Source organism: Pleurodeles waltl, chromosome 5, assembly GCF_031143425.1.
Source record: "Pleurodeles waltl isolate 20211129_DDA chromosome 5, aPleWal1.hap1.20221129, whole genome shotgun sequence".
NCBI classification, from domain to species: Eukaryota; Metazoa; Chordata; class Amphibia; order Caudata; family Salamandridae; genus Pleurodeles; species Pleurodeles waltl.
This window is the reverse complement of record NC_090444.1, coordinates 1,137,990,340-1,138,018,304: the sequence shown is the minus strand read 5'-3', so window position 1 is coordinate 1,138,018,304 and position 27,965 is coordinate 1,137,990,340. Positions and strand designations below refer to the sequence as shown.

At 43.9% G+C, this 27,965-nt stretch overlaps 1 protein-coding gene across 1 annotated transcript in view; it reads left to right on the top strand.

Moving 5' to 3' along the window:
* LOC138296319 (amine sulfotransferase-like) overlaps positions 1–27,965 on the top strand; it is a 325,216-nt gene that overhangs the window by 133,872 nt on the left and 163,379 nt on the right. Inside the window, exon 4 of the mRNA XM_069235355.1 lies at positions 18,551–18,677. Coding sequence (XP_069091456.1) covers positions 18,551–18,677 — 127 coding nt within the window. The remainder of the gene's footprint in view (positions 1–18,550; positions 18,678–27,965) is intronic.

Here is a 27,965-nt window from a genome sequence, read left to right as displayed (position 1 = left end):
GGTCTGGAGCACACTGGAGGAGCTCTGGACACCTCCCAGGGGAGGTGCAGGTCAGGGGAGTGGTCACTCCCCTTTCCTTTGTCCAGTTTCGCGCCAGAGCAGGGGCTAAGGGGTCCCTGAACCGGTGTAGACTGGCTTATGCAGAATTGGGCACATCTGTGCCCAACAAAGCATTTCCAGAGGCTGGGGGAGGCTACTCCTCCCCTGCCTTCACACCATTTTCCAAAGGGAGAGGGTGTCACACCCTCTCTCAGAGGAAGTCCTTTGTTCTGCCATCCTGGGCCAGGCCTGGCTGGACCCCAGGAGGGCAGCCGCCTGTCTGAGGGGTTGGCAGCAGCAGCAGCTGCAGTGAAACCCCAGGAAGGGCAGTCTGGCAGTATCAGGGTCTGTGCTACAGACCACTGGGATCATGGAATTGTACCAACAATGCCAGGATGGCATAGAGGGGGCAATTCCATGATCATAGACATGTTACATGGCCATATTCGGAGTTACCATGGTGAAGCTACATATAGGTAGTGACCTATATGTAGTGCACGCGTGTAATGGTGTCCCCGCACTCACAAAGTTCAGTGAATTGGCTCTGAACAATGTGGGGGCACCTTGGCTAGTGCCAGGGTGCCCTCACACTAAGTAACTTTGCACCTAACCTTTACCAGGTAAAGGTTAGACATATAGGTGACTTATAAGTTACTTAAGTGCAGTGTAAAATGGCTGTGAAATAACGTGGACGTTATTTCACTCAGGCTGCAGTGGCAGGCCTGTGTAAGAATTGTCAGAGCTCCCTATGGGTGGCAAAAGAAATGCTGCAGCCCATAGGGATCTCCTGGAACCCCAATACCCTGGGTACCTCAGTACCATATACTAGGGAATTATAAGGGTGTTCCAGTAAGCCAATGTAAATTGGTAAAATTGGTCACTAGCCTGTTAGTGACAATTTAGAAAGAAATGAGAGAGCATAACCACTGAGGTTCTGATTAGCAGAGCCTCAGTGAGACAGTTAGTCACTACACAGGTAACACATTCAGGCACACTTATGAGCACTGGGGCCCTGGGTTACCAGGGTCCCAGTGACACATACAACTAAAACAACATATATACAGTGAAAAATGGGGGTAACATGCCAGGCAAGATGGTACTTTCCTACACAACCCCCCCCCCAAACGAAGGACAATAAGACTAGCCATTACCTGATGAGTCTTCATTGTCTAAGTGGAAATATCTGGAGAGTCCATCTGCATTGGAGTGGCTACTCCCAGGTCTATGTTCCACTGTATAGTCCATTCCCTGTAGGGATATGGACCACCTCAACAATTTAGGATTTTCACCTTTCATTTGTTTTAGCCAAAGTAGAGGTTTGTGGTCTGTCTGAACAATGAAGTGAGTGCCAAACAGGTATGGCCTCAACTTCTTCAGAGCCCAGACCACAGCAAAGGCCTCCCTCTCAATGGCAGACCAACGCTTTTCTCTAGGGGTCAACCTTCTACTAATAAAAGCAACAGGTTGATCCTGGCCCTCAGAATTAAGTTGTGATAGGACTGCCCCTACTCCTAATTCAGATGCATCAGTTTGGACATAGAAGTTTTTAGAGTAACAAGGGCTTTTCAGGACAGGTGCAGAGCACATGGCCTGCTTCAGCTCCTCAAAAGCTTTCTGACAGTTTGCTGTCCATAATACCTTTTTAGGCATTTTCTTGGATGTGAGGTCATTAAGAGGGGCTGCAATGGAGCCATAGTTCTTAATGAACCTCCTGTAATACCCAGTAAGGCCTAGGAAGGCTCTCACCTGAGTCTGAGTGGTAGGGGGAACCCAATCAATATTAGTTTGGATTTTCCCCTGCAGTGGTGCAATCTGTTCCCCACCAACAAGGTGTCCCAGATAAACCACCTTACCCTGCCCTATCTGGCACTTTGAAGCCTTGATAGTGAGGCCTGCCTTTTGCAGGGCCTCCAAAACTTTCCATAGGTGGACCAGGTGATCATCCCAGCTGGAGCTAAAGACAGCTATATCATCCAAATATGCTGCACTGAAAGCTTCCAGCCCTTGCAGGACTGTGTTCACCAACCTCTGAAAAGTGGCAGGTGCATTTTTCAAACCAAAAGGCATTACAGTAAACTGGTAATGTCCTCCCATGGTAGAAAATGCAGTCTTAGGTTTAGCATCTTCTGACAATTTGATCTGCCAATACCCTGCAGTCAAATCAAAAGTGCTTAGATACTTGGCAGATGCCAGTGTATCTATGAGCTCATCTGCCCTGGGTATAGGGTGAGCATCAGTTTTGGTTACCAAGTTGAGACCTCTATAGTCTACACAAAACCTCATTTCCTTCTTTCCATCTTTAGAATTGGGTTTTGGTACCAGTACCACAGGAGAAGCCCATGGACTGTCAGAGTGCTCAACTACTCCTAGTTCCAACATTTTCTGAACTTCTTGCTTTATGCAGTCCCTGACATGGTCAGGCTGCCTATAGATCTTACTTTTGACAGGTAAACTGTCTCCAGTATCTATAGTGTGCTCACACCAAGAAGTGGTGCCTGGCACAATGGAGAAGAGTTCTGAAAATTGTCCTAGGAGATTTATGCAATTATCTTTCTGCTCAGCAGTAAGACAATCAGCCAAAACTACACCTTCCACAAGAGCATCTTGTTCTGTGGAAGAGAAGAGATCAGGTAGAGGATCACTGTCTTCTTCCTGTCCCTCATCTGTTGCCATGAGCAGGGTGAGATCAGCCCTGTCATAGTAGGGTTTCAGGCGGTTGACATGGAGCACCCTAAGGGGACTCCTGGCAGTGCCTAAGTCAACCAAGTAGGTGACTTCACCCTTCTTTTCAACAATTGTGTGGGGTCCACTCCATTTATCTTGGAGTGCTCTTGGGGCCACAGGCTCCAAGACCCACACTTTCTGCCCTGGTTGGTACTGAACCAAAACAGCCTTCTGATCATGCCATTGCTTCTGGAGCTCTTGGCTGGCCTGAAGGTTTTTACTGGCCTTTTTCATGTACTCAGCCATCCTTGATCTGAGGCCAAGTACATAATCCACAATATCCTGCTTAGGAGCTTTTAAAGGTTGTTCCCAACCCTCCTTTACAAGTGTGAGTGGACCCCTAACAGGGTGTCCAAAAAGAAGTTCAAAGGGGCTGAAGCCCACTCCTTTCTGGGGTACCTCCCTGTAGGCAAAAAGGAGGCATGGTAGAAGGATATCCCATCTCCTGCGGAGTTTTTCAGGGAGTCCCATAATCATGCCTTTGAGAGTTTTATTAAATCTCTCCACCAGTCCATTTGTTTGTGGATGATAGGGTGTTGTGAACTTGTAAGTTACACCACACTCCTTCCACATGGCCTTTAAGTATGCAGACATGAAATTGCTTCCTCTGTCTGATACTACTTCCTTTGGGAAGCCCACCCTGGAAAATATTCCCAGGAGGGCCTTTGCCACTGCAGGAGCTGTAGTGGTCCTTAAAGGAATTGCTTCAGGATATCTTGTGGCATGGTCCACTACCACCAAGATAAACCTATTGCCTGAAGCAGGAGGAGGGTCAAGGGGGCCAACTATGTCAACCCCTACCCTTTCAAAGGGAACCCCAACCACAGGCAGTGGGATAAGGGGTGCCTTTGGAGTGCCACCTGTCTTGCCACTGGCTTGACAGGTTTCACAGGACTTGCAAAATTCCTTTGTGTCCTCAGACATCCTAGGCCAATGAAACAATGGTACCAATCTGTCCCAAGTTTTCATTTGACCCAGGTGCCCAGCTAAGGGAATGTCATGTGCCAGTGTTAGGAGGAACTTTCTGTACTCCTGAGGAATCACTAATCTCCTGGCAGCTCCAGGTTTAGGATCCCTATGCTCAGTGTACAAGAGGTTGTCCTCCCAGTAAACTCTGTGTGAGTCACTGACATCCCCATTAGCCTGTTTGACAGCTTGCTGTCTGAGACCCTCTAATGTGGGACAGGTTTGCTGTGCCACACTCAGCTCCTCTCTGGCAGGCCCCCCTTCACCCAAAAGCTCAGCAGTGTCTGCTTCCAGCTCCTCTGGTGTAGGTTCTGCACAGGGAGGGAATTCTTCTTCCTCAGAAGTAGAATCCACTGTAGAGGGAGGGATAGTAGGAAGTGGTTTGCTTCTACTAGCCCTAGCTTTAGGGAGCACTTGGTCCATTGTTCCAGGATCCAAGCTTCCCTGTCCTTTTTGCTTTTTGGCCTGAGCCCTTGTCAAAGCAAAAATATGCCCTGGGATGCCCAACATTGCTGCATGGGCCTCCAACTCCACATCCGACCAAGCTGATGTCTCCAAATCATTCCCTAATAGACAGTCTACAGGTAAATCTGAAGCTACCACAACTTTCTTTGGACCAGATACCCCCCCCAGTTGAGATTTACAACAGCCATGGGGTGGCTTTGTGTTATGTTGTGAGCATCGGTTACTTGGTACTGGTGTCCAAGTATGTGTTGTTCAGGGTGCACCAGTTTCTCAATCACCATTGTGACACTGGCACCTGTGTCCCTGTAGGCCTGGACCTCAACACCATTTATTAGGGTTAGTTGCTTGTACTTCTCCAAGTTATGGGGGCAAGCAACCAAAGTGGCTAAGTCAATAGCCCCTTCAGAGACTAAACTAGCCTCTGTGATCTCCCTAATCAGACCAACCCCAACTAAATGACCAAAAGTGAGCCCAGCTACTCCCTTGGATTGGCTATTAGTAGGTTTGCTCCCACCACCACTGCTATTAGTAGGGACACTAGGTGTAGCAGTAGGGGTTGTAGTGGTAGGAGCTGTGGTGCCTTTCTTTGGACAACTGGGATCTGTTGTCCAATGGCCTTTTATTTTACATAAATAGCACCATGGTTTCTTTTCCTTGTTCTGATTAAAGGAGGATTTGGGCCCACCACCCCCACCAGAGTGTTTTTGTGGGCCTGATGAAGACTCATTTTTAGATTTGTCCCCACCCTTGTCAGAAGACTTACCATCCTTCTTTTTGTTGCCATCTTTGTCACCCCCTGTATGAACTTTTCTGTTCACTCTTGTTCTGACCCATTTGTCTGCCTTCTTTCCCAATTCTTGGGGAGAGGTCAGATCAGAGTCCACCAAGTACTGGTGCAACAAATCAGACACACAATTATTAAGAATATGCTCTCTCAGGATCAAGTTATACAGGCTGTCATAATCAGTAACTTTACTGCCATGTAACCACCCCTCCAAGGCCTTCACTGCCTGGTCAATGAAATCAACCCAGTCTTGTGAAGACTCCTTTTTGGTATCTCTGAACTTTATCCTGTACTGTTCAGTGGTTAAGCCATAACCATCCAGGAGTGCATTCTTAAGAACTTGGAAATTGTTAGCATCATTTTCTTTTACAGTAAGGAGCCTATCCCTACCTTTTCCAGTAAATGATAGCCATAGGATAGCAGCCCACTGCTTTTGAGGGACATCCTGTACAGCACAGGCCCTCTCAAGTGCAGCAAACCACTTGTTAATGTCATCCCCCTCCTTATAAGGGGGAACTATCTTGTGCAGATTCCTGGAATCATGCTCTTTTGCAGGATGACTATGGGGAATACTGCTGCTGCCACCATGGGTATCTAAACCCATCTTCTGTCTTTCCCTCTCTATTTCTAAAGACTGTCTATCCAAATCCAGCTGTTGCTTCTTGAGCTTCAGTCTGGTTTGCTCCACTCTCAATCTATTGAGCTCCCTTTCTAACAATCTGTCATCAGGGTGGGTGGGAGGGACATTTCTAGATACAGAGGTATGATGGGAATGAACAGAAGGAGACCTGTCCCTTACAAAGGGCACCCTAACAGCTTGGCTACCAGCATAATGTGAGAGCACATCATCAGTATGATGTGATTCAACCTCTGTACCAACTATGCTAGACTGTCTAGTAATGGGCAGGCTGAGAAGTTTCTTTCCTGAACCTTTTCCTGGGGGAGTCCCTGGATCAGATTGAGAACCATTAGCTACTTTTTCTACAGATTGGGCACTTATGGCCTTATCCTGTACTCTAAGCATATTAATTAACAGTTCTAAGGAAGGATTCTTCCCTACACTCAAACCTCTCTCTATGCAGAGACTCCTTGCTCCTTTCCAGCTAAGGTGATCATATGCAAGTTTGGACAGTTCAACTTTTTTTCCTGTGCCAGACATTTTTTTGAGAGAGTTAAAGTGATAGCAAAAGAGAAAAAAGTTTTCAGAACTTTTTGGAAAGACAGAAAAAAAACTTTTTAAACTTTTAAGAACTTTTTGAAAGTTTAGAAGTACTTTTCAGCACTTAGAAAAGAGTGAAAAGAGGAAATGCAAAACTTTTTGGCTATGTGTATATACACTGACCTTGTTTTGTATATTTTTCTCTTATGAAAAGTACAATGACAAGAGTGGTAAGTAGTCTCAAAGCACTTATCCCACCGCTGCACAACCAATGTAGGAGGCTGGCCTGGCTTGTAGTGAGTACCAAGGGGTACTTGCACCTTGCACCAGGCCCAGTTATCCCTTATTAGTGTATAGGGTGTCTAGCAGCTTAGGCTGATAGATAATGGTAGCTTAGCAGAGCAGCTTAGGCTGAACTAGGAGACGTGTGAAGCTACTACAGTACCACTTAGTGTCATATGCACAATATCATAAGAAAACACAATACACAGTTATACTAAAAATAAAGGTACTTTATTTTTATGACAATATGCCAAAGTATCTCAGAGTGTACCCTCAGTGAGAGGATAGGAAATATACACAAGATATATATACACAATAGCAAAAATATGCAGTATAGTCTTAGAAAACAGTGCAAACAATGTATAGTTACAATAGGATGCAATGGGGAAACATAGGGATAGGGGCAACACAAACCATATACTCCAAAAGTGGAATGCGAACCACGAATGGACCCCAAACCTATGTGACCTTGTAGAGGGTCGCTGGGACTATTAGAAAATAGTGAGAGTTAGAAAAATAACCCTCCCCAAGACCCTGAAAAGTGAGTGCAAAGTGCACCAAAGTTCCCCTAAGGACAAAATAGTCGTGTTAGAGGGAAAATGCAAGGAAAACACAAATCAGCAATGCAACAACGATGGATTCCTGACTGAGGGTACCTGTGGAACAAGGGGACCAAGTCCAAAAGTCACAAGCAGCTCGGAGATGGGCAGATGCCCAAGAAATGCCAGCGGTTGGTGCAAAGAAGCTCTTACTAGGCTGAAGAACTGTGAATACTGCAGGAACGACAAGGGCTAGAGACTTCCCCTTTGGAGGATGGATCCCCCACGCCTTGGAGAGTCGTGCAGAAGTGTTTTCCCGCCGGATGGATGCCAACAAGCCTTGCTACACGCAAATCGTGCGTTTGGCGTTTTTGGACGCTGTTGGGGCCCAGGAGGGACCAGGAGGTCGCAAATTGGACCTGTAGAGAGAGGGGACGTCGAGCAAGACAAAGAGCCCTCACTGAAGCAGGTAGCACCCGGAGAAGTGCCAGAAACAGGCACTACGAGGATGCGTGAAACGGTGCTCGCCGAAGTTGCACAAAGGAGTCCCACGTCGCCGGAGACCAACTTAGAAAGTCGTGCAATGCAGGTTAGAGTGCCGTGGACCCAGGCTTGGCTGTGCACGAAGGATTTCCGCCGGAAGTGCACAGGGGCCGGAGTAGCTTGCAAAGTCGCGGTTCCCAGCAATGCAGCCCAGCGAGGTGAGGCAAGGACTTACCTCCACCAAACTTGGGCTGAAGAGTCACTGGACTGTGGGGGTCACTTGGACGGTGTCGCTGGATTCGGGGGACCTCGCTCGTCGTGCTGAGAGGAGACCCAAGGGACCGGTAATGCAGCTTTTTGGTGCCTGCGGTTGCAGGGGGAAGATTCCGTCGACCCACGGGAGATTTCTTCGGAGCTTCTGGTGCAGAGAGGAGGCAGACTACCCCCACAGCATGCACAAGCAGGAAAACAGTCGAGAAGGCGGCAGGATCAGCGTTACAGAGTTGCAGTAGTCGTCTTTGCTACTATGTTGCAGGTTTGCAGGCTTCCAGCGCGGTCAGCGGTCGATTCCTTATCAGAAGGTGAAGAGGGAGATGCAGAGGAACTCGGCTGAGCTCATGCATTCGTTATCTAAAGTTTCCCCAGAGACAGAGACCCTAAATAGCCAGAAAAGAGGGTTTGGCTACCTAGGAGAGAGGAAAGGCTACTAACACCTGAAGGAGCCTATCACAAGGAGTCTCTGACGTCACCTGGTGGCACTGGCCACTCAGAGCAGTCCAGTGTGCCAGCAGCACCTCTGTTTCCAAGATGGCAGAGGTCTGGAGCACACTGGAGGAGCTCTGGACACCTCCCAGGGGAGGTGCAGGTCAGGGGAGTGGTCACTCCCCTTTCCTTTGTCCAGTTTCGCGCCAGAGCAGGGGCTAAGGGGTCCCTGAACCGGTGTAGACTGGCTTATGCAGAATTGGGCACATCTGTGCCCAACAAAGCATTTCCAGAGGCTGGGGGAGGCTACTCCTCCCCTGCCTTCACACCATTTTCCAAAGGGAGAGGGTGTCACACCCTCTCTCAGAGGAAGTCCTTTGTTCTGCCATCCTGGGCCAGGCCTGGCTGGACCCCAGGAGGGCAGCTGCCTGTCTGAGGGGTTGGCAGCAGCAGCAGCTGCAGTGAAACCCCAGGAAGGGCAGTCTGGCAGTACCAGGGTCTGTGCTACAGACCACTGGGATCATGGAATTGTACCAACAATGCCAGGATGGCATAGAGGGGGCAATTCCATGATCATAGACATGTTACATGGCCATATTCGGAGTTACCATGGTGAAGCTACATATAGGTAGTGACCTATATGTAGTGCACGCGTGTAATGGTGTCCCCGCACTCACAAAGTTCAGTGAATTGGCTCTGAACAATGTGGGGGCACCTTGGCTAGTGCCAGGGTGCCCTCACACTAAGTAACTTTGCACCTAACCTTTACCAGGTAAAGGTTAGACATATAGGTGACTTATAAGTTACTTAAGTGCAGTGTAAAATGGCTGTGAAATAACGTGGACGTTATTTCACTCAGGCTGCAGTGGCAGGCCTGTGTAAGAATTGTCAGAGCTCCCTATGGGTGGCAAAAGAAATGCTGCAGCCCATAGGTATCTCCTGGAACCCCAATACCCTGGGTACCTCAGTACCATATACTAGGGAATTATAAGGGTGTTCCAGTAAGCCAATGTAAATTGGTAAAATTGGTCACTAGCCTGTTAGTGACAATTTAGAAAGAAATGAGAGAGCATAACCACTGAGGTTCTGATTAGCAGAGCCTCAGTGAGACAGTTAGTCACTACACAGGTAACACATTCAGGCACACTTATGAGCACTGGGGCCCTGGGTTACCAGGGTCCCAGTGACACATACAACTAAAACAACATATATACAGTGAAAAATGGGGGTAACATGCCAGGCAAGATGGTACTTTCCTACAGTATATACGTCAGCATAGGCGGTGCCCCAAATGGCACAATCTTTATTTGTGGTAACTATACCAAGCAGCAGGCACATGCCGAGAATCCTATGTTTATCTTGGGGTCCGATGTGAGGAAACACTGATTCAAGCTGATTTATTTTTTTGAGCAATTCAGAACGGAATTCCCTCCCATCTGGTGGGAACTGATCCATAATTGCATTATTAGTGACAGGACTAATTGCAGGCACAGCTAACTGGTGCTGGACAGCTTGAATAGCCCTGGCTGGGACAGTTGTTATCGTTCTCATAACAAACTGAGGAAGACATACATATAGTCGAATCAACCCTGGTATAGGGTACAGAGTTCACCAGCATTTAATGGGACTAAATTTGGGTAAGGTGTATAACCAGCTAAGACAGGCATGGTAGCCTCTTCGTTACTGAGGGGACCCAGTCTCATGTTCTGCAGTGCATGTGGAAGGGCAGCTTGGAACCAGTTGTAATGTACCTGAGATGTTAATGCTATTTCTAAATGGTGATATGGTCTGTATTAATTAGGTGCTGCCACCTCAGTGTATGTGTGAAATGTTTGTGTATGTGCATCTACTGCAGGAAAATTGAGCAATGAATAGAAAACTGCATGTATATGCTTTGTGGGCTTCTACCATGAAGGTAACTTCCACACCTATGAGAGGAAGTCCCTCTTGTGCCAAATATGTTGTGACAGCCTGTCTGCAATTAACTGGAATGTTAAGTATGTTTGCCACATTAAAGAATAGGATTCAAAGAGGGAATACTGTAGTGGGGTAATCCTTTTAAAGGTTACAGTTTCCTATTAAGCTGAGGAGGATTAATCCCCAACACCACAGCTGTCTACATATAAAGACCTTGCGCACATGTAACAACTACTCAGGAGACCCATTATGTTAGTGCCTGACGCAAAACATTGGTGGCACCATGTCATACGGTCCTACAAATCAAGTAAGACTGTATCTGGTCAAAATAAATGTCAGCGTATAGTGACTCTGTCCACCACTACCATCAGGAAATGTTGACCTGGTTCCTAGCTAGCTCACAGTGTCTCATCTGAAACCCTAAACCCACTGGGGTACCAGATGGTTTTTGCAACCTTGAACATGACTACTCAAATTCTCAAAGAAATCATGGAAACAGATCTAGACTTTCATTGTCATTCTGCGTACCCAAGATGAGACACAAGAAAGATGCAGAAATGTCGCTTAGAGCATTTATTGCAACAATCTTATTCTTGCATAAAAAACATGAGCTGTGATTGTTATATAAACGAGACAAAGCATGGTAACCGGCATTATGAAAATGGTGAAAAAGATAAACAGTTCAACCGTGGGAGTATTATTATGTTGGTACACTCCTATCTTTTAGTACCTACACTATCGAGAGCATAGTGGGAGTACCCTCTGCTAGATCAGGGTAAGATGTACTGGGAAGCCAGAAAGCCACTCTAGTGTAGTGCAAGCTACTGTCCTGTGCACGGTAGCGGTCAGATTCAGCCAAGATGCATCACTGGCACTGTGTGCCGCATTCCAGGATAATCATAGCAGAAGTGCTCCTCTGCTGAATGTGGCGCAGATGCAGTTCTTATAACACAAGCACCATTTGTGCCTTACTGTGTCACAGGTGCAGGGCTGATGGGATGATTTGTCTGCAAGTGAAGAGCTGTCTTAATGGACAATCACAATACTACAGCATTGCGTTCTTGTGTGCTGAGCCTTGGACATAGTGTGCAGGCTGGATAGCACCAACACTTACAAGAAACAAGCTCCATGTACAGTAATTTTTGAGTACATTATCACATGAATGAAATGCCACGTAGAAAGGTCACCCTCAGAAATGAAATGTTAAGTTAAAATGTGCATTTTAAAAGGGAGGCACTAAGCAGGTCCTATCCTGTTTTGCCACAGTGTTCATCCCTTCTAGAGCCTTAAGCTGTCTCTCAAGTTGTGCAAGGCTGCTGCAGAGGGCATTGCAGATGCCATGCTACTTTGCAATGCGGATTCCTCTCAGGTAGGCCTTAAAAGCATCTCATATCATGCTGACGACGGTATGAACCCGTTGTTAGTTCGGAAATAATTGAGTATTTCACCTATGGGGCAGGAACTACCATGTGAATGCGTGGTGTTTCGGGGCAAGGATTGTGATCACCAGTTTAATCTGTCAGTGGTCGGAGACTGTGCCCATGAGATATTCAATCTCCATTGTCCATCCACATGTCTGGTGTGCCTAGCCCGTAGTCCAATCTCACCCGTGCTCCATGTGCCATGAAGACACGAGTGCCCTCCCTCAAATTAGGGGATTGTGTGTCCCAGATGTCTTTCAGGTCAGGATTAGTTATTATGTGGGCCAACACAGTCACAGCCGAGTGGTGACTGTGTGTTGTGGCATGTGAGCAGTCAAAGTGGCTATCAAGGACCAGATTGAAGTATCCCCCCGACACTACTGTTCGCGGAGCAAGGGCACAGTATTTGTTCCAGAAGCATCTAAGAAAGTTTGCTCATTCTTGTGTTCCAATGTAGAGTGTTTGCTATAGGTGTTCTATGTTAGAATGTAACAGGTCAGTTGGGATTAGACCTGATAGGTGTTGAGGTCTGTTTTGGTGTTGCACCTCTGTTATGTTGAACACATTGTACATTTTCACCTCAATGCTTCTGGTTGCTAAAATGGCTGAGGCTTAGCAGAAAAAGTCACAGCACCTGCCACTATCACCACATAGTTTCATCTCAAATTAATTAGGTGTATTTGGTCTGAGAAAGGCAGCCATTACATCTTCATTTTGACTGAGACAAAGCTCAACAGGCAAAACAATATGGTCCAGTACTCTCATTTACTTTACCCTAAGATATTGTCCCATGCATCCATTGTTATGTGGTCCAATATTTTTATGAACAAAAAGCCTATCAGATCCAAATATGCAGTCAAATTTCCAGAGAAACGCTTAGTTGATCCACAATTTAGATTAATATGTCATCCTTTATTAAAAAACATATTTTTAAACATAAAGGCCCGTATTTATACTTTTTTTAGCGCCGCATTTGCGCCGCTTTTTGACGCAAAACGGCGCAAACCTACAAAATACAATGGTATTTTGCAAGTTTGCGCCGTTTTTTCGTCAAAAAACGACGCAAATGCGGCGCAAAAAAAGTATAAATACGGGCCAAAATATCCTAAGGTAAAATGAAATAGAGTGCTGGGTCATACTGCTTTGCTTCTGGTTGATCTTCCTCTCTACAAGGACTGTGTGGTGAAGTACCAACCATGCCTCTTGTGGCTGTACTGTGTACAGCATAGGCAGTAAACAGAACAGCTGTAAGGAGCCACTATTGCTGTAGGAGAGAGAACTCCTCACTCCACACCATGAGAGCTGTATTGTACCACAGATGACCATGTTGCTGCAGAAGAGACCATGAGAGAGAACACTGAAGCTTAGTAAAATGTAAAAAGGAAAGTGATCAAAACTGCTAAAAAATAGAAAATTGCAAGGAAACTAAGTGGGTATGGCAAAGGAAGTAGTCCAAAGAAACCTTGGCAAAGCTTGAAAGACAAATTAAATAATATTTATTAACAATTGATTTTGATGAAAAAAGACCAATACAAAAAGCTATTTTACTACATGCCTTAAGATTTAGGGACAGAATGTTTGGCATTGACAGGTTGTGAGGATAAATAAGGGAAGATGAATTAAATATAGTTGATGAGGCAATGCAGTGACTTGAGAGATATATTTTAATCAAGGCATTAGTGTGGTGTTAGAGCGTCAGAAATTCTATACCTGTGGTCAGGCTGAATGAGAATCCATTGATTAGTTTATTGCTTCCTTGAGAGTTCTAGAAATAACATGCAGCTTTGGTTGGGTCTGTCTAGAAGCTCTACTAGATCAGGTGATGATACATATATGAAGTAAAAATAATAAATAAAGGTTATATATAATACAGGACTTTAGTCTGAGTAATATAATTAGCACAGGAAATGCTATAGTGAGTGCCATAGAATTAGTAAGTAGGTAACTAAAGAGAAAAACCGTAAACAGGGAGATGAGGTTTGCGTGGTGGAGCAAAATAAAAAGGAAAAAAATATGAGAAAAGTAAAAATCAAACAAAGAAGTATGTAATTCCTTGTGCAACATCACCACTAAGAGTTTCTAAATATTGCCTAGACTGATGACGACTTGTACTGAGCATGGGATAAAAGCACATTTTTTTCAAGGATGTGCAAGGAAAAGAAAACAAAGGAGCTCACATCAAATAATCATTTGCTGTTGTAGCAACTGTGGGCAAATAATGGATACTTGATGGTGGGTGAGTAGTAAGAGACAAACATGAATTGTAGATGTCGGTAGGATTGATGGCTGATTCTCCCAGGATGGCTGGAACTACCAGGACTATTTTCTAGAAATTTCTCTTTCAAGACATTTTGTTACTGAAGTGAACGTTTTGATACTTTCTGACGGACGGACCAAATGGTTTATTTGAGAGGAAATAAGCGTGCAGTATTATTTCTTAGAGCAGGTTTACATGAAGGGGACAATGGTGCACCTGTTAAAATAAGTTTAGTTGAAAATGGGTTGTCATACATAGCTGTCACGATTAGGAAAAGTTGAGTATCAAGTTGAACCCTTGTGCTGATGAGGCAACATGTGCAGTGCAGAAGGATTCTAATTCAGAAGAAAATGAGAAACTAATGAAAGAAACTCCAGGAGTGCTTTGTTCCAGAGTTGCTAAACTAAAAAAATGCAATCATAGCATATTCTTAAAAGAAGTGTCACCCAAGAGGCATAGGATGCACAGGGTTGTGGAATTAGTAAGGGAGGACTTAAAGACAATGTTAAAACAGCTCTGTGAGCAAACGATAATGAGGGAGGTTCACTTCTCAGAATTGGTAACTTCCACTGAACTGACCCATTATCTGGACCAAAGGTTCAGGAGATGCATTCATTTAAGAAATTTGAACTCAGATATTCTGATTGGTGCTCATCCTGTACCCAACATTAATGAAATGGTGGCAATGTTGAGAGACATGGTTTATCATCATCTCAAACGCCATCCCGAACTGTATATTGGAGCCCAATGCAAAAGGATTACTTTGAGCTGGCAGCTGCATTTTCAATTTTTCAAACAGAAATGGCAGAGTGTTTGAGCATTTGGTAGCAAGATACCCAGGATGATATCTAGGTATTTTCAGGAGATGAGACTCCCACATAGAAATGAGGAGGAAAATACTTTGCTACTAAACTAGAATGGTGTGATGTTAGTGCTGCTAAGTGTAAGTTTTGCAAAGAGCAAGTTGATTACTTCGGGTACTGCACGTCAAAGGAGGGTGTAAGAGCCATGGGTTGTCTGGTTAGAGATTCTGAGGAAGCGTCTGTGCTGGTAGAGTGTTTAATATATTTTTGTAGAAAGTAGAATGTGAGAGTACTTTTATAATGTTATGAGTCAATTGGCAAATGACTTAGATTAATTTTAAAAATGTTGTAAAAAGAAGTGTGTGTAGTATATGTGAGGTGATGAACAATAGATGATATGCAAAGAAAGTAAAGAGTATTATTATAAAGACACCCGCTCTAACATTGATTAAAAATGGAAAATGTAACAATGGTTGATGCAAGTGGATGTGATTTTGAAGCTACTGTAGTCCAGGAGTCTGGAGATAAATTGCATAATGTAGCCTTCATTTCCAACAGTATTGACATTAGCTGAGAGGAGGTATTCCAAAACATTGCAGGAGCTGTTAGCAGAGGTGTGGGCGGTACAACATTTTAGACATTTCACAGGATATGGGGGTTTTGAAGTACATGTGGATCACAGACCTTTGACAGGTGTGTTGGTTCTTGGCAGAAGGAGGAATTTCAAAGTTCAAATGGCATATCATAGTTCTATTGGTTTTGGTATTTTATGCATCAGGGTGTTAAACTCCTATAGAAGGTTGCTTATCAAGGTTACCAGGTATAAGTCAAAGAGAGGAGGAGAAGGAAGAAGCAGAGATAGCAACTATAAAAAATATGCAATCTCAGGCGCTAGCAGTGAAGGAACAGAAGTAGAGAGCAGCTGATGAGCAGAATGAAGTGTTGGAGAGGGTAAAGCAAAACGTTGAGCATAGCTGGAAATAAATGAAGGCAGTGGACTCTGAATTGCATCCTTCTATACAGGTGGAACATGAAGTGCATTTGAAAGGCCACTTATGTATATCTATCACAAAAAAGAGATTACAGTTGCTGCCTGACATGATGAGCAAATGTGCTATTCATTGCGATTCGGATTTTGTTTTGAAGAACCTAGCATGCAGAAATCAAACCAGTAGAGTTGACGCAGAGGGACTGGAAGTTTGTTTCCTTTGATGTGACTGGGCCAGTTAAAAGATTACTGACACAGGCCCACTTACAAGCAGCCTAGAGAATGGGCCACATTTTCCCCATCCCTGAAGTTACTGGTAGCTACAGGGGTGGGCCACATCAAGCCAATTCCGAGTTGACCTTTGAGGGTCCAATAAGCAATGTGGTGTCACATGGGGAATCATGCAATACCTGGTGCAATTCCCCTGGTGATAGCTCCGATCGGGCCACTCTTTCATAAAGAGTTTTTTGCTGCTTTGAGCAGTTGAAAAATATGGGTAGAAGTAAAAAAATACCCTCATAATTCTGATGGGGCCACTAACTACTTTAATGAACCACTGTCTTGTTTTGCTTTGTCGTCATTAAATTACAGATACAGGTGGCTAGATGTATCATTTGTTTAGTCTCCTACATCACAGATTTTGGAGAGCTTGGACAAAGTGTTCAAGAGAGAATTGCTATTAATGTTTGTTATGGATCGGGTGTACATGTAATGGCTTAAAAATCTAAGGTGTTCTTGAGGAACTATGGTGCTGAACACTTCACCACTCTACAGGTGTACTCAGCTGCTTGAACTCCATTCTAGTGAGTTCAAGCAAATAGATAGGGCCTATGTATCGTACTGTATCTTCCACACTACTAGTTTGTTTACACAGTCCACTGAAAACTGTTCTGTTACAACCTGTTGACTTTCATGGTATTCAATTTCAGATTTTTGCCTAAGATTTGCTAGGCCACTGATTTCCCCCATTGATTCCTTCTATATATAACTATCTGCTGTCATAAAGCCTGATTCTCTTGCATATTCTGATCCATTGTCCCTATCAATCTCTAATTCTTCTTGTCCTTTGCTCTTCTCACAGCTGTTTGAATAGAGGTTCCAGCTTAGTTTAGAGCTCCCAGTTTCACTGTGTATAATGAAAGTACCCCTACCCAGAGATTTGAAGCAGTCACAAACTACACATCTTTTAGCCAAGATCCTCATATATTTTCTGTTGTCTGTTCAGGAGTACTGTGAGCCATGCTTCTTTCATTCCTCCTGTGGTTTGATAAACATACATACCATTGACATGTAACATGAATGTCAATGTTTTTCCATATCAAAAGTCAAACACAGAAAAAATGAAGGTCAAGAAAAAAATAAACAATAGGTGAATTGTGAGCTTTTCTACTTTCAACATGAAAGGAGTGGTGTCCGATACACAAGCCCTTGCTATAAAACACAGAATGCACCCACTTTCATTCTAATAAGATAGAAAACATAGGAATGGCAGAGCCACTTTCCTCCCTCCCCTCTGGCTACCATAACCCACACATCTGCAGTAAAACATAAATCAAATTGCCGTCCCTCAAAATTTCAAATCTTAGTATGGCTTAAACAGTTAATAATTCCATTCTTATTTTTCATCATCACTCTGTCAAAAAGTTTTCTTTCTTGTTCAACCTCCATAAAAAGCTGGAAGGGAACTTGCCAGTCTGACTTTAATTTTAACATGGTGACTATTGATGCTGAAATTGCCAGGATCCAAGTTCGAGAAGGAGCCCTTTTTATGGTATTTGCGGATTTGCTGTCTCAAAGCCCACGTCTGAGAAAATGGCAAGAGAATACACATGTTATGTGTGTATATGCATATTTTCCCTAGCAGAAGCTAAGGTTTCCTTTATGTTGACATTTTGGAAATATAGAGCATTGTTTTGATGATTGCTGCTGTGCTAAACAAGGGGGAGCAAACACACGAAATAGAATGATTCAGAAGAAACAAATATTGTGCTATTATGGTACTGACCCCATAACCATGTTAATATGGGGGCCACCCTCTGCTTCTTCTGAAATCCTGACAATTCTTAGGTTAACCCTCCTCAATCAATTCGCATGGTACTCACATTTTCTTTGGTGACTTCTAAATGGACTTAAAGTGGAGTACTCCTGTGGCAGACTCCAAATCAGGCCCTTAATTTATTTTCCTGTTGTCACTTCATTGTTGCTTCAAATGTGCTTGAAAGTGACTCCGCCCCAAGACAGGTCTTCATTTAGGAATTGATTCACTCAGCCAAAGATTCTTTTATACTGTCAAGGAGTCCAAGTGTTATCTCATCAGACTCTGTTCTTTCAGTAGTTGTTACCTCCTTTAGGATGCTCTTCAGGGTAGTTTTAAGCAATTTGCATTTGGAAGAGGTTGAAGTGATTCATATTGCTCCTCCGTTTCATCTACCTCAATTGTGATCATCTTGGAATAAGCTTTTTAGCTATAGTTTGGACTTGATCACCCCTTGCTACTCTGAGTTGCTAGTTTCAAGTGATTCTGAAGAGCTGGCTGGCTCCACTATCAGAAAACTTTGATCTGATGACCTATCTGCCACAGGGCTGCCAGTGACTCTTGTCCCACTATGTTTAGGGAGTGCAACGGCCATTAGATTTCCCTGTCATACCAAAGCATCCACTAAATAGCAAAGATTTCTACAAGGTGACATTTCCTCTCTCTGTATTACTCATCTAGTCTATCATATGACTACATGTGCCCCAGCCTGTATCATTGACATTGTAATTGAAAAAGCCGTAAAAAATGAATAGTGATTCTACAACCTTCAGTGTGAAATACTGACATGCACAATACAACTTAAACAGCAATTAAAAGGGAGCAGGCAATAGAAAGGTATAATGGAATAGCGAGTTAGTAACCTGCGCTCACATACAATTCAGCGCTTAAGAATTTGTTTGGAAATATGGAACAAATCTGTAATAAAATGCAAGTTTTGTTTGTTCAGTGTTAAACAGTTCTTGTCTTTCATATTTTTTCTACAGGTTATCTATGTAGCAAGAAATCCAAAAGATGTTATGGCTTCGTTCTACCATTTCGAACACATGATCACCCTTGCTCAAGAGTCACCTGATTTTGAACACTTTTTGAAGAAATATTTAGCTGGGCACGGTAATCATGTGTTTTGTCATGTATCAGATAATGCTGTATATCACCCCTTTGTTTACCTCGTTCATTGAAAAATGGTCTTTGGACCTCTCTGTTATCAATTTTATCTATGATGTATAATTATTCATTGTCATTTTTTAATGTTTCAATATACACTCCATTCACTCTGTACAGAAAAAAGCAAGTTTCATACATCCATTTTAAACAAGCTTTGCAAAGCCACTATGCCACGAGAGCTGTTTGGTAACTGCTGGGAGAAATCCCACAATAAAGCGACAACATGGAAGCTTTTTAATGAACAGACCACATTAACAGAATTATGCTGTACCTTTTTAAAAACAGTGTTATGAAATGGAGTCAATAGATGATATTTCTGTTGTAAATGGTAGACATAAAAGGCATACATAGAAAAATATTGCCCAATAGATTCTTTTGATAAAGGACCAGTATTTGGGTTGCTTCTTTCATAAAGCCTATAGATGCATGTGTCTCTACGTTGTAAGCCAGAAAAGCTGTACATCCAATGACTTGTTACCATGATAGCAGTGTAAAAGAAATAAACGGGTGTTAGTCTTGGCATCCTTTTCGTGGTCTCCCCTAACATTTTGCCTCTGTTTCCTAGGTTGTTGATGTATGCTGGACTCTGTTTTTGCTGTTTTTGTTACTCTGGGCACTATACCACTGCTATCCAGTGCTAAAGTGCAAGTGCTCCTATGTAAAATGCATGCCTAATTGACTTTCCATGATTGGCATATTTGACTTACTAGTATGTTCCTAGTACAGTGCACTAGAGGTGCCCAGGGCATGAAAATCAAATGCTACTAGTGGGCCTGCAGCACTGGTTGTGCCACCCACTTTAGTAGCCCTGTAAACATGGCACAGACCTGCCACTGCAGTGTCTGTGTGTGCAGTTTTATACTGCCAATTTGACTTGGAAAGTGTACCCACTCACCAGGCCTAAACCTTCCCTTTTTATACATGTAATGCACCCCTAAGGTAGGCTCTAGGTAGCCCCATGGGTAAGGTGCAGTGTATGTTAAAGGTGGGACATGTACTTATGTGTTGTACATGTCCTGACAGTGAAATAATGCCAAATTCGATTTTCACTGTGCAAGGCCTATCACTCTCTTTTATTTTTTAAAATGAGTCCTTATATGTAGCCAAATACAGACAAGAGAAGCCACATCACGTCCCGACCCTAAACATCAGCCTGGTGGTTCACCAGAGCTCAGGTAGCGAGTGGCCCCCATCGGCCTTACGGGGGGGGCAGAACCAGTCCGCCCCCATCCTCCTAGCTGTTAGATCTTAAAACTTAATCATTGAACTCTTACCGAAACCAAGACTCAAGTGTCAGATCAAGTTGTATCTAAATGGTTCACACTGGCCTAATGTCTGAAGAGATGATTCTATAAAAAACAAAAAAGGGTTCCTACATTCTAAGGGACCTATCCGAGCCATCACTAAAGTCTAAATCGTAGATTCTCTTAAATGACAACAACCAATCCCTATGAGTTGGGGGGGGAGACTAGAGATCCACTTAATACATATTTCCCGCCGGGCTATTAGAACCAAATTGAAAAAGAGATGCATCAGCGGTCTCTCCAATCTATCACACAAATTCCTCTCGGCAGTCTCGTATAACCCAAATACAAGCATTGGAGGAGTTATCTCATTACGCCTATTTATAACAGACAAGATCGACTTACCCACTTGTTCCCAAAAAGTATGAATCCCCGGGCACTGCCACCAAAGATGAATATCGTCTGCCCCCTCTAGGTCACACTTCGGGCAACCACTCTTTCCTTAAAAAGCTATTCTAGCAAGCCTTTTAGGGGTCCAGTAAGCCCGATATATGGTGAACAAGTGGTTCCGCCGCAGGGGGGGCAGATTTAACCACAGACCAAAGAATCTTCATGGAGGCTTGCCAGGAATAAGAAAAATCTAGTGCAGGAAACACCAGATCCCATCCCTTTGTAGAGGGTGGGCAAGATGCATCTTCAGCTTGTATAAGTGCCCAATACCACTTTGAAACCTCTTTCTTTTGGCTCAGTGGATCGTTGATTTCCTTCTCCCATAGAACACCCGGCCTCAGGTTCTCCTTGCAGCCAACCTTTAATTTGCACGTATTTGAACCTAGATGATTTAGCATTGGTTGCTTTGGATAGGGATTCCCAAGAGCTAACCGAGCCCCCATTGACTAGTTGACCCCACCACACAATTCCTCCCTCTATCAGTGGCTTAGTTAGTACATCCTGGAGACATATCGGAGTACCGGGAGAATTCCAGATTGAGGCCAACTCACTGTAATATGGGATACCCAGTCTTCTTCTTGCTGCATACCAGACGATTCAGGCATTATAGAGAGTTTTAATCTAACTTTTTTGTAATACCTGGAGTGGCCAAATTTATGAAGAAACTGTGTACCCTTGTCCCAGAAACACCCTATCATAGCCTGAAGTTGAGGGGATAGATACTCCATGTAGAGAAGTGATCTAACGTTCTTCAGCTGGAATGCCCAGTAGTAAAGCTGAAAGTCCGGAAGTGCAATTCCCCCTTCTAGCTTTTTCTTTCTCAATTTTTTCCATGCTATTCTAGGTTTTTTATAGGGCCAGATGAAGCTAACTAATACCCCCTGCAGTTGCCTTAACCATTCAGTTTTAAAATATAAAGGGATAGCATTAAAGATAAACGTGAATTTGGGCAGTACCACCATCTTTATTAATTGAGTTCTACCTAAAATAGAGATGTAAGTGTGACCACTGAAGGAGTAACTTCTTTGTTTCCCTTAGATGCTGCACGAAGTTCACTTGGGCCCTCTCTGCCAGGTTCTTGACCACTTTGACCCTAAATATCGGATTTCATCTTTCTCTAATGGGTTATCCAGAGGGCCATTCCAGGTCACTACGTCAGATTTATCTGTGTTATTTAAATAGCCTGAGACTCCTCCAAAACAAACAATAATTTCCAAAAGTGCTGGAAGAGCACATTGGGAGTTCTTTGTGTATATCAAAAGATCATCTGCATATAGGGCTTCCTTCAGGACCCAGTCGTGGTGCTGAAAAGGTATGATTCTCTGATCTACCTTGATTCTCCTAGCCAGAGGATCAATATAAAGATTAAAGAGAAGAGGGGGGAGAGGGCAACCCTGTCATGTCCCCCGTTCAATCTTAAAATGTGGGAATAAAATGCCATTAACCAGAACCCGACCTAATGGAGCCTTGTAAATAGTTTTAATTGCATTAAGAAAGTTTTCACCCAAGTTATTGCGGTCCATTACCGCCTGCAGGAAGCGCCAGCTCACTCTATCAAAGGCCTTGGCAGCATCAATTGTGGATATGGTTAGAGGCATGTTAAATGTGGATGCGATATCAATTGCAGCAACAAGATTGTGAGTCAGGTCCCCTAGATGTCTGTTTCTCATGAAGCCTTTCTGGTTAATGTGCACTAAATCACTGATCACATTATCCAACCTCCCAGCAAGCAATTGCATGAAGATTTTATAATCATTACTGAGCAATGAAATAGGTCTATGGGGCTCACATTTTCTAGCATCTTTCTGGGGCTTTAGTATTAAGGTTATAATAGCTTCATTTCAGGAGGGCCGGACCGGAGAGGAATCTATGAGAATCAAGTTCATTAACTGGATCAAAACTGTCGCAAGCTCGTCTTCCAGAAGTTTATATACTTTGGCAGGAATTCCATCTGTACCGGGAGCCTTCCCATTTTTCAAGCCGGCAATAACACTATCCATCTTGTAGGGAGAAAGCATTGATTGAGGCTCGAATTCTTAACTGGATCTAACCTGGGGAGTGTATCTCCCTTCAACCATTCTTCAGTCGCCTCTGCTGAGATCACAGAGTCTTCTCTGTATAATTCAGAAAAAAACATGATAAATTCTCCTATAATGTCTTGATCTTCTGAGGAGATTCTGCCAGTTTTACCTAGTAATATTATTTTAATCCTATTCCGAAAGTTTTCAGACCTAGTCTTCCATGCTAATAACTTGCCACAGCCTTCACCATACTCAAAATGCACCAGTTTACTAGCTTCACCCTTCACAATTGATTTTAAAAAACCTTGAGTGAATTTTGGGCTTCCTGGATTTGCGTTGTTGCGTCCTGGGAGGATAGTCTTTGGGCTTGCAGGGTACAAATTTTACCCTCAAGAGTCTCTATTGTTGTTCTGGTTCTCTTGGCTCTAAAAGCAGCATAGCAAATACATTTTCCACGGATAAAGGCCTTATATGCTTCCCAGACCGTGGCTATTGGAGCGGAACTTAAATTGATCTAAAAAAATTCCTTGGAGTCCCTTTTCAACTTTAGGACAATCTCTTCTTCCAGGAGAGAACGATCCAGTGTCCATCTAGTGCATGCACGAGGGTCAGAGAGGCTTATAGTCAGCTGAACTTGGTGCGAAGTTTAATGTCTATCAGAAAGAAGTCAATTCTGGAAGCATGTCCAAGTTTCTTATTCCAGAAAGTGAACTCCTTGGTCTGTCCCATTCTATTTCGCCATGGATCAGTCAAGCCAACATTTTCCATTATATTGTGTAAGCAAGTTCTCATATTAGGTGTACTAAAAGCCGGTCTGGGGGTAGACCTATCTAAGGAAGGATTGAGCAAAACATTGAAGTCTCCGCCAGCTATTATCAAATTCTGATTTCTTCCGATCAGTTGCTCGTATAGATCCCTAAGTGGGCTCGGGTCATCCACATTAGGGCTATAATAGGATACTAAAGTGTGTTGGAGCCCTCCTAACTTGATATTTGCCAAGAACCAACTCCCCCTAGGATCAGCACTGATGTCTGTCAACTGACTTTGAACATTATTCTTTACTTTAATCGCAACCCCTTTCACATTACAAGATTGATTAGTACAAGCAAAGTGGGCGATCCATCTTTGTGACCTTGGAATACTCATCCACTCCTCATATCTTAGATGGGTCTCCTGCAGGAGAATGCTCTGGCTATCAGACATTCTTAAGAACTCAAGACTTCTCCTTTTTCTACTGCTCACTCTAAGGCCATTTACATTCCAGGTCAAGATTTTAAGTTTAGAAATAACGCCGGACCGCATCATTGTGTCCTTATCCAAATCAGAAACTTTTGTCTGACCCGACAGTTATACAATCGTGCAAGGACTCGATTTTTTTTGTTGATTTTTCCCCCATCTGCTCCCCACCCATTGTGACCTTAATCGGGTCGGTAAAAAATGTGTCACACTGCCCTTCCCCAAACCCTCCCTGGGGAACCCACCTTGAATCCTTATTAGGTGGCTTAAACCCGCAACCCGCTATCTCTCGCCTTTTATCTGATCAATCCAAACCTTAGCTTCTTGGGGATCACAAAAATTATACATTTTTTTTTCCACATTACCCTCAGAGTGGCAGGGAACCTCAATTGTGGAGTGGCACCCAAAGACTTAAACTCCTGCAAAGCCTTCCCCATCTCCCAACGTCAGTCTAACATTGCCCTAGACATATCAGATCTTATTAGGAATGACCAACCCTCATGCCGAAAACCCTGGATTTGAGAGCTTCTGCAAGAATCAGTTCCTTTACTCGATATGTGGCAAAATTAACCAGCACCTTTATAGGTTTCTCCTTGCTAGGAGTTCTCTTGAAAGGGTCCCCATGGACTCTTTGAATTTCTGAGGCCAGATCAAGGGAGGTCACCGTCGGGATATGGTCTTTGATCAAGGCTGTTATAAAGTCTTTAATATTGTCCCCTTCCACACCTTCTGAAATATGCAAAAATCTGAGATGATTCCTCCTACAGTGATTTTCCAAGGATTCAAGTTTCTCTCTCAGGGCCTTCTCACTTCGTTTCAGTGTTTGAACCTCGTGGGAATTAGGCTCCACGTCTGCCTGTAGTGCACCTATAGAGGATTCCATGGTCCCTAGTCTCTCCGTAAGATTAGTGATTTTAGAATATAGACCATCACAGAGCCCCTGGATTTTAGCTTGGTTGGATTTAGAAATGGCGAATTTGTCTCTCATCTCATGCAGTAATGACTGGAGGAGGTAATCCATATGGGCTACATTGGTTCTATCAGACTCTGCCTCGCATGGAGGCACAGAAGCCCCCCCAGCTGTATCCTGATCTATCTCCTGAATAACCAAGCTGTGTGGCGAAAACCAGCAGGGGTAGGGCTTCTGCCATATTAGACAAGGCCTATCACTCACATAGGTTAACATGGGGGCTGCCTTTAAATATTATTAAAGGGTAGATTCCCTTTGGGAGCAGATAGAAAAAAATAGTTTAGGGTCTCTGAGCTCACAATTTAAAAATACATATTTTAGTGAAGTTGGTGTTTAGATTGTTAGTTTGAAAATGCCACTTTTAGAAAGGTGCATTTTCTTGCTTAAACCATTCTGTGACTCTGCCTGTTTGTGGATTGCCTGTCTGGGTCAGTTTGACAGTTGGGCTGTTTGCACCTCTCTCTAGACAGTGACATAAAGGGAGCTGGGGTGTAGCCTGCATATCCTGATGAGCCATCTGTGCTGGGAGGGAGGGGAGCAGTGGTCACTTACACCTGAAATGGCTGTGCCTGCCCTCACACAAAGCAGTCTCCAACCCCCTGGTGTGTGTCTGGGGCCTGGCCTGGGCAAGGCAGGATCTTACAAACAAGAGAGACTTTTCTTTGAAGTTTCCCTACTTCAAAGGCAGAAAGGACTATAGGGAGTGGACCGAAACCCCCTGAAAATTAGACCACTTCTGGAATCAAGAGGAACCTCTGCCAAGGAGAAGAGCTGAGGAGAAGTGCTGCCCTGTCTGTGACTGTGCTTTGTGGAGCTATCCTGCAGTTGCTGCTTCTGCCTGTGAAAGGGGACAAAGACTGGACTTTGTGGTATACTCCTGCTTGAGAAGATTCTCCCAGGGCTTTGACTGAGCTTGCCCCCAGTTCTGAAGTCTCAGGGCCATCAAAGATTTCCCCTACCAGCACCTGGACTCTCTGCTGATACTCTTTCCCTGCCCAGTAGCCTGGGCCCTTGAAAGGAGAAGCTGGTGAAAATCCGAGAACACTGACTTCGGATGACTCCGGACTGACGCCGCTGCCCAATCCCGTGATGCTGCCTGCAACCGACTCCGTGGTCTACACTGGAGTGCGACGATCCTCACTGGCCTGACATCGCTGCAGCCCTGCCGAAGTCTGCGACTCCGTGGAAGTCGCCGCACCACGTCATGAACTACTCCGCCAAAAGTGCACGGATCCAATGCTTCACACTGACGCCGCCTCACCTCCACCGCTCCGCAGCAAGGATCCGACGCCTCTTCGTGACACCCCTGCTCCTTCGCCCCACAACACTGGAACCGCTGCCACCTCAGTTCCAGAGAGGCCGAGATCCCCGACTTCACACACCGGCTTGTTTTCACACTTTACTAAAGTACTGTACCTGGGGGTCTGTGTGACTCCGTACCCGGTGCCATTGGCGTCGGATTGTTGAGAATGACTCCATCATGACGCTGTGTTATCACCTCATCGAAGCATTTTGTGTTTCTAAGCGCTATTTTTTAGTTTAATCTTTAAAAATTCAGAACTTTACATGTGTATATCAGATGTTTGTCGTTTTTGTCTTGTTTTGTTTAGATAAATATTGCCTATTTTTCTAAACCTGTGTTGAGTCATTTTGTGGTGTGTTTACTGCATTACTGTGTGTTTGGTACAAATACTTTACACCTGCCTGCTACCAAGGGGTTGAGCGAGGGTTAACCAACAGTGAGTCTCCTTTACCCTGACTAGAGTGAGGGTCCTTGCTTGGACAGGAGGTAACCTGACTGCCAACCAAAGACCCCTTTTCTAACAGTGGGCATTGACAGTGATTCAATACCACTTTGTCTTTGTAACATGTAGGCCAAACTGAACTACCTCCTAGAAGAATAAAAACTAAAATCGACAGTTTGAATGGTGTTGTGTCAACAAAGTAAATACATAAAACAGCACATACTGGCTCTCATTTATAAGCTAGATGTCATGCCAGATTTGCAGTCTAAGAAAAGAACTAGTTGATGCTCCATCATTAAAAACTAATGGAACACAGTTGGGACAATGAAAGACAGTAAAACCATCCACATTCCATGACTGTAATAGACAACCAATCCACATTGGGAAACCATGAAAAGCAGAATAAACCAAATGGTTAAAGAGGGCAGACCCAAAGCCCACTGTGAACTTAGTTTTATTGTACATTTTTAAAGAATTGATGACAGGAGGCGTCTAGCCAGTTAAAGATGTCTGTAGCCAGAACTAAAAATACACATTTCTAGTGATTTATTGGATAGCCAATAAATCATTAATAGCCTCACATGACTTAGCGAAATGCAGAAAATGTGTGTAAACACACTGTGAGGATATCATTGTTAACTAAACTATTCAGTATAGCCAGTAGGTATGTAATGTACGCTCACTCCTCAATTTCCAATTATATATTTAATCTTTATATGAGAATTATTAGAATTAGGGTCTCTGGTTGGGAGTCAGTTTGCACTCTGTCCAAGCAGGGCCCCTCACTTTAGTCAGGGTAAGGGAGATGCACACCTAGGATAACCCCGGATCACCCCCTTGGTAGCTTGGCACAAGCATTCAGGCTTATCTCAGAGGCAATGTATAAAGTATTTGTACCAACATACACGGTAACACAGTGAAAACACCACAAAATGGATACAACACCAATTTAGTAGAAAAAGCCAACATTTATCTAAATCAAACAGGACCGAAACGACAAAAGTCTAACATACACATGCAAAGTTAGGATTTTTTTAATTCAAAAGAGTTTTAATCCATAGAAATGAATGGGTGCCTTGTTTTTACTCAACGAACCTGGCTTGTGTCAAACATAAAGCTGCATGGGCAAGCGTGCGTCGGAAAAGTCAGTGATGCGTTGATTGCTTACTTGCAAGTAAGGCAGTGCGTTGTTTCTTCTCTGGTCAGGTAGGCGATGCGTCATTTTTCTCTCCTGCAGAAGAGCGATGTGTCCATTGCCGGATGGGCAACCTTGGGTCCATGCAGGTTCACAATGATTTTGACGCCCATCGACGATGAGTGCGAAATTCCGGCACACGGTGGTGAAGAGCAGAGCGGCGTGGGTGATGCGTCGATTTTGGCAGCCGCACCCTGGTGTTGCATCGTTTTCCCAGCTGCGATACAGGTGGTGCATCAAGTTTTCAACCGCAAAGCAGGTGCTGCATTGATTTTTCTTCCACAAAGCTCCTGTGCGTGAAATACAGTCTTGGTTCCACCACCTTCTCCTCTCAAGGGCCAAGGGGCTGGATAAGGCGCCACTTGGCAGGGTA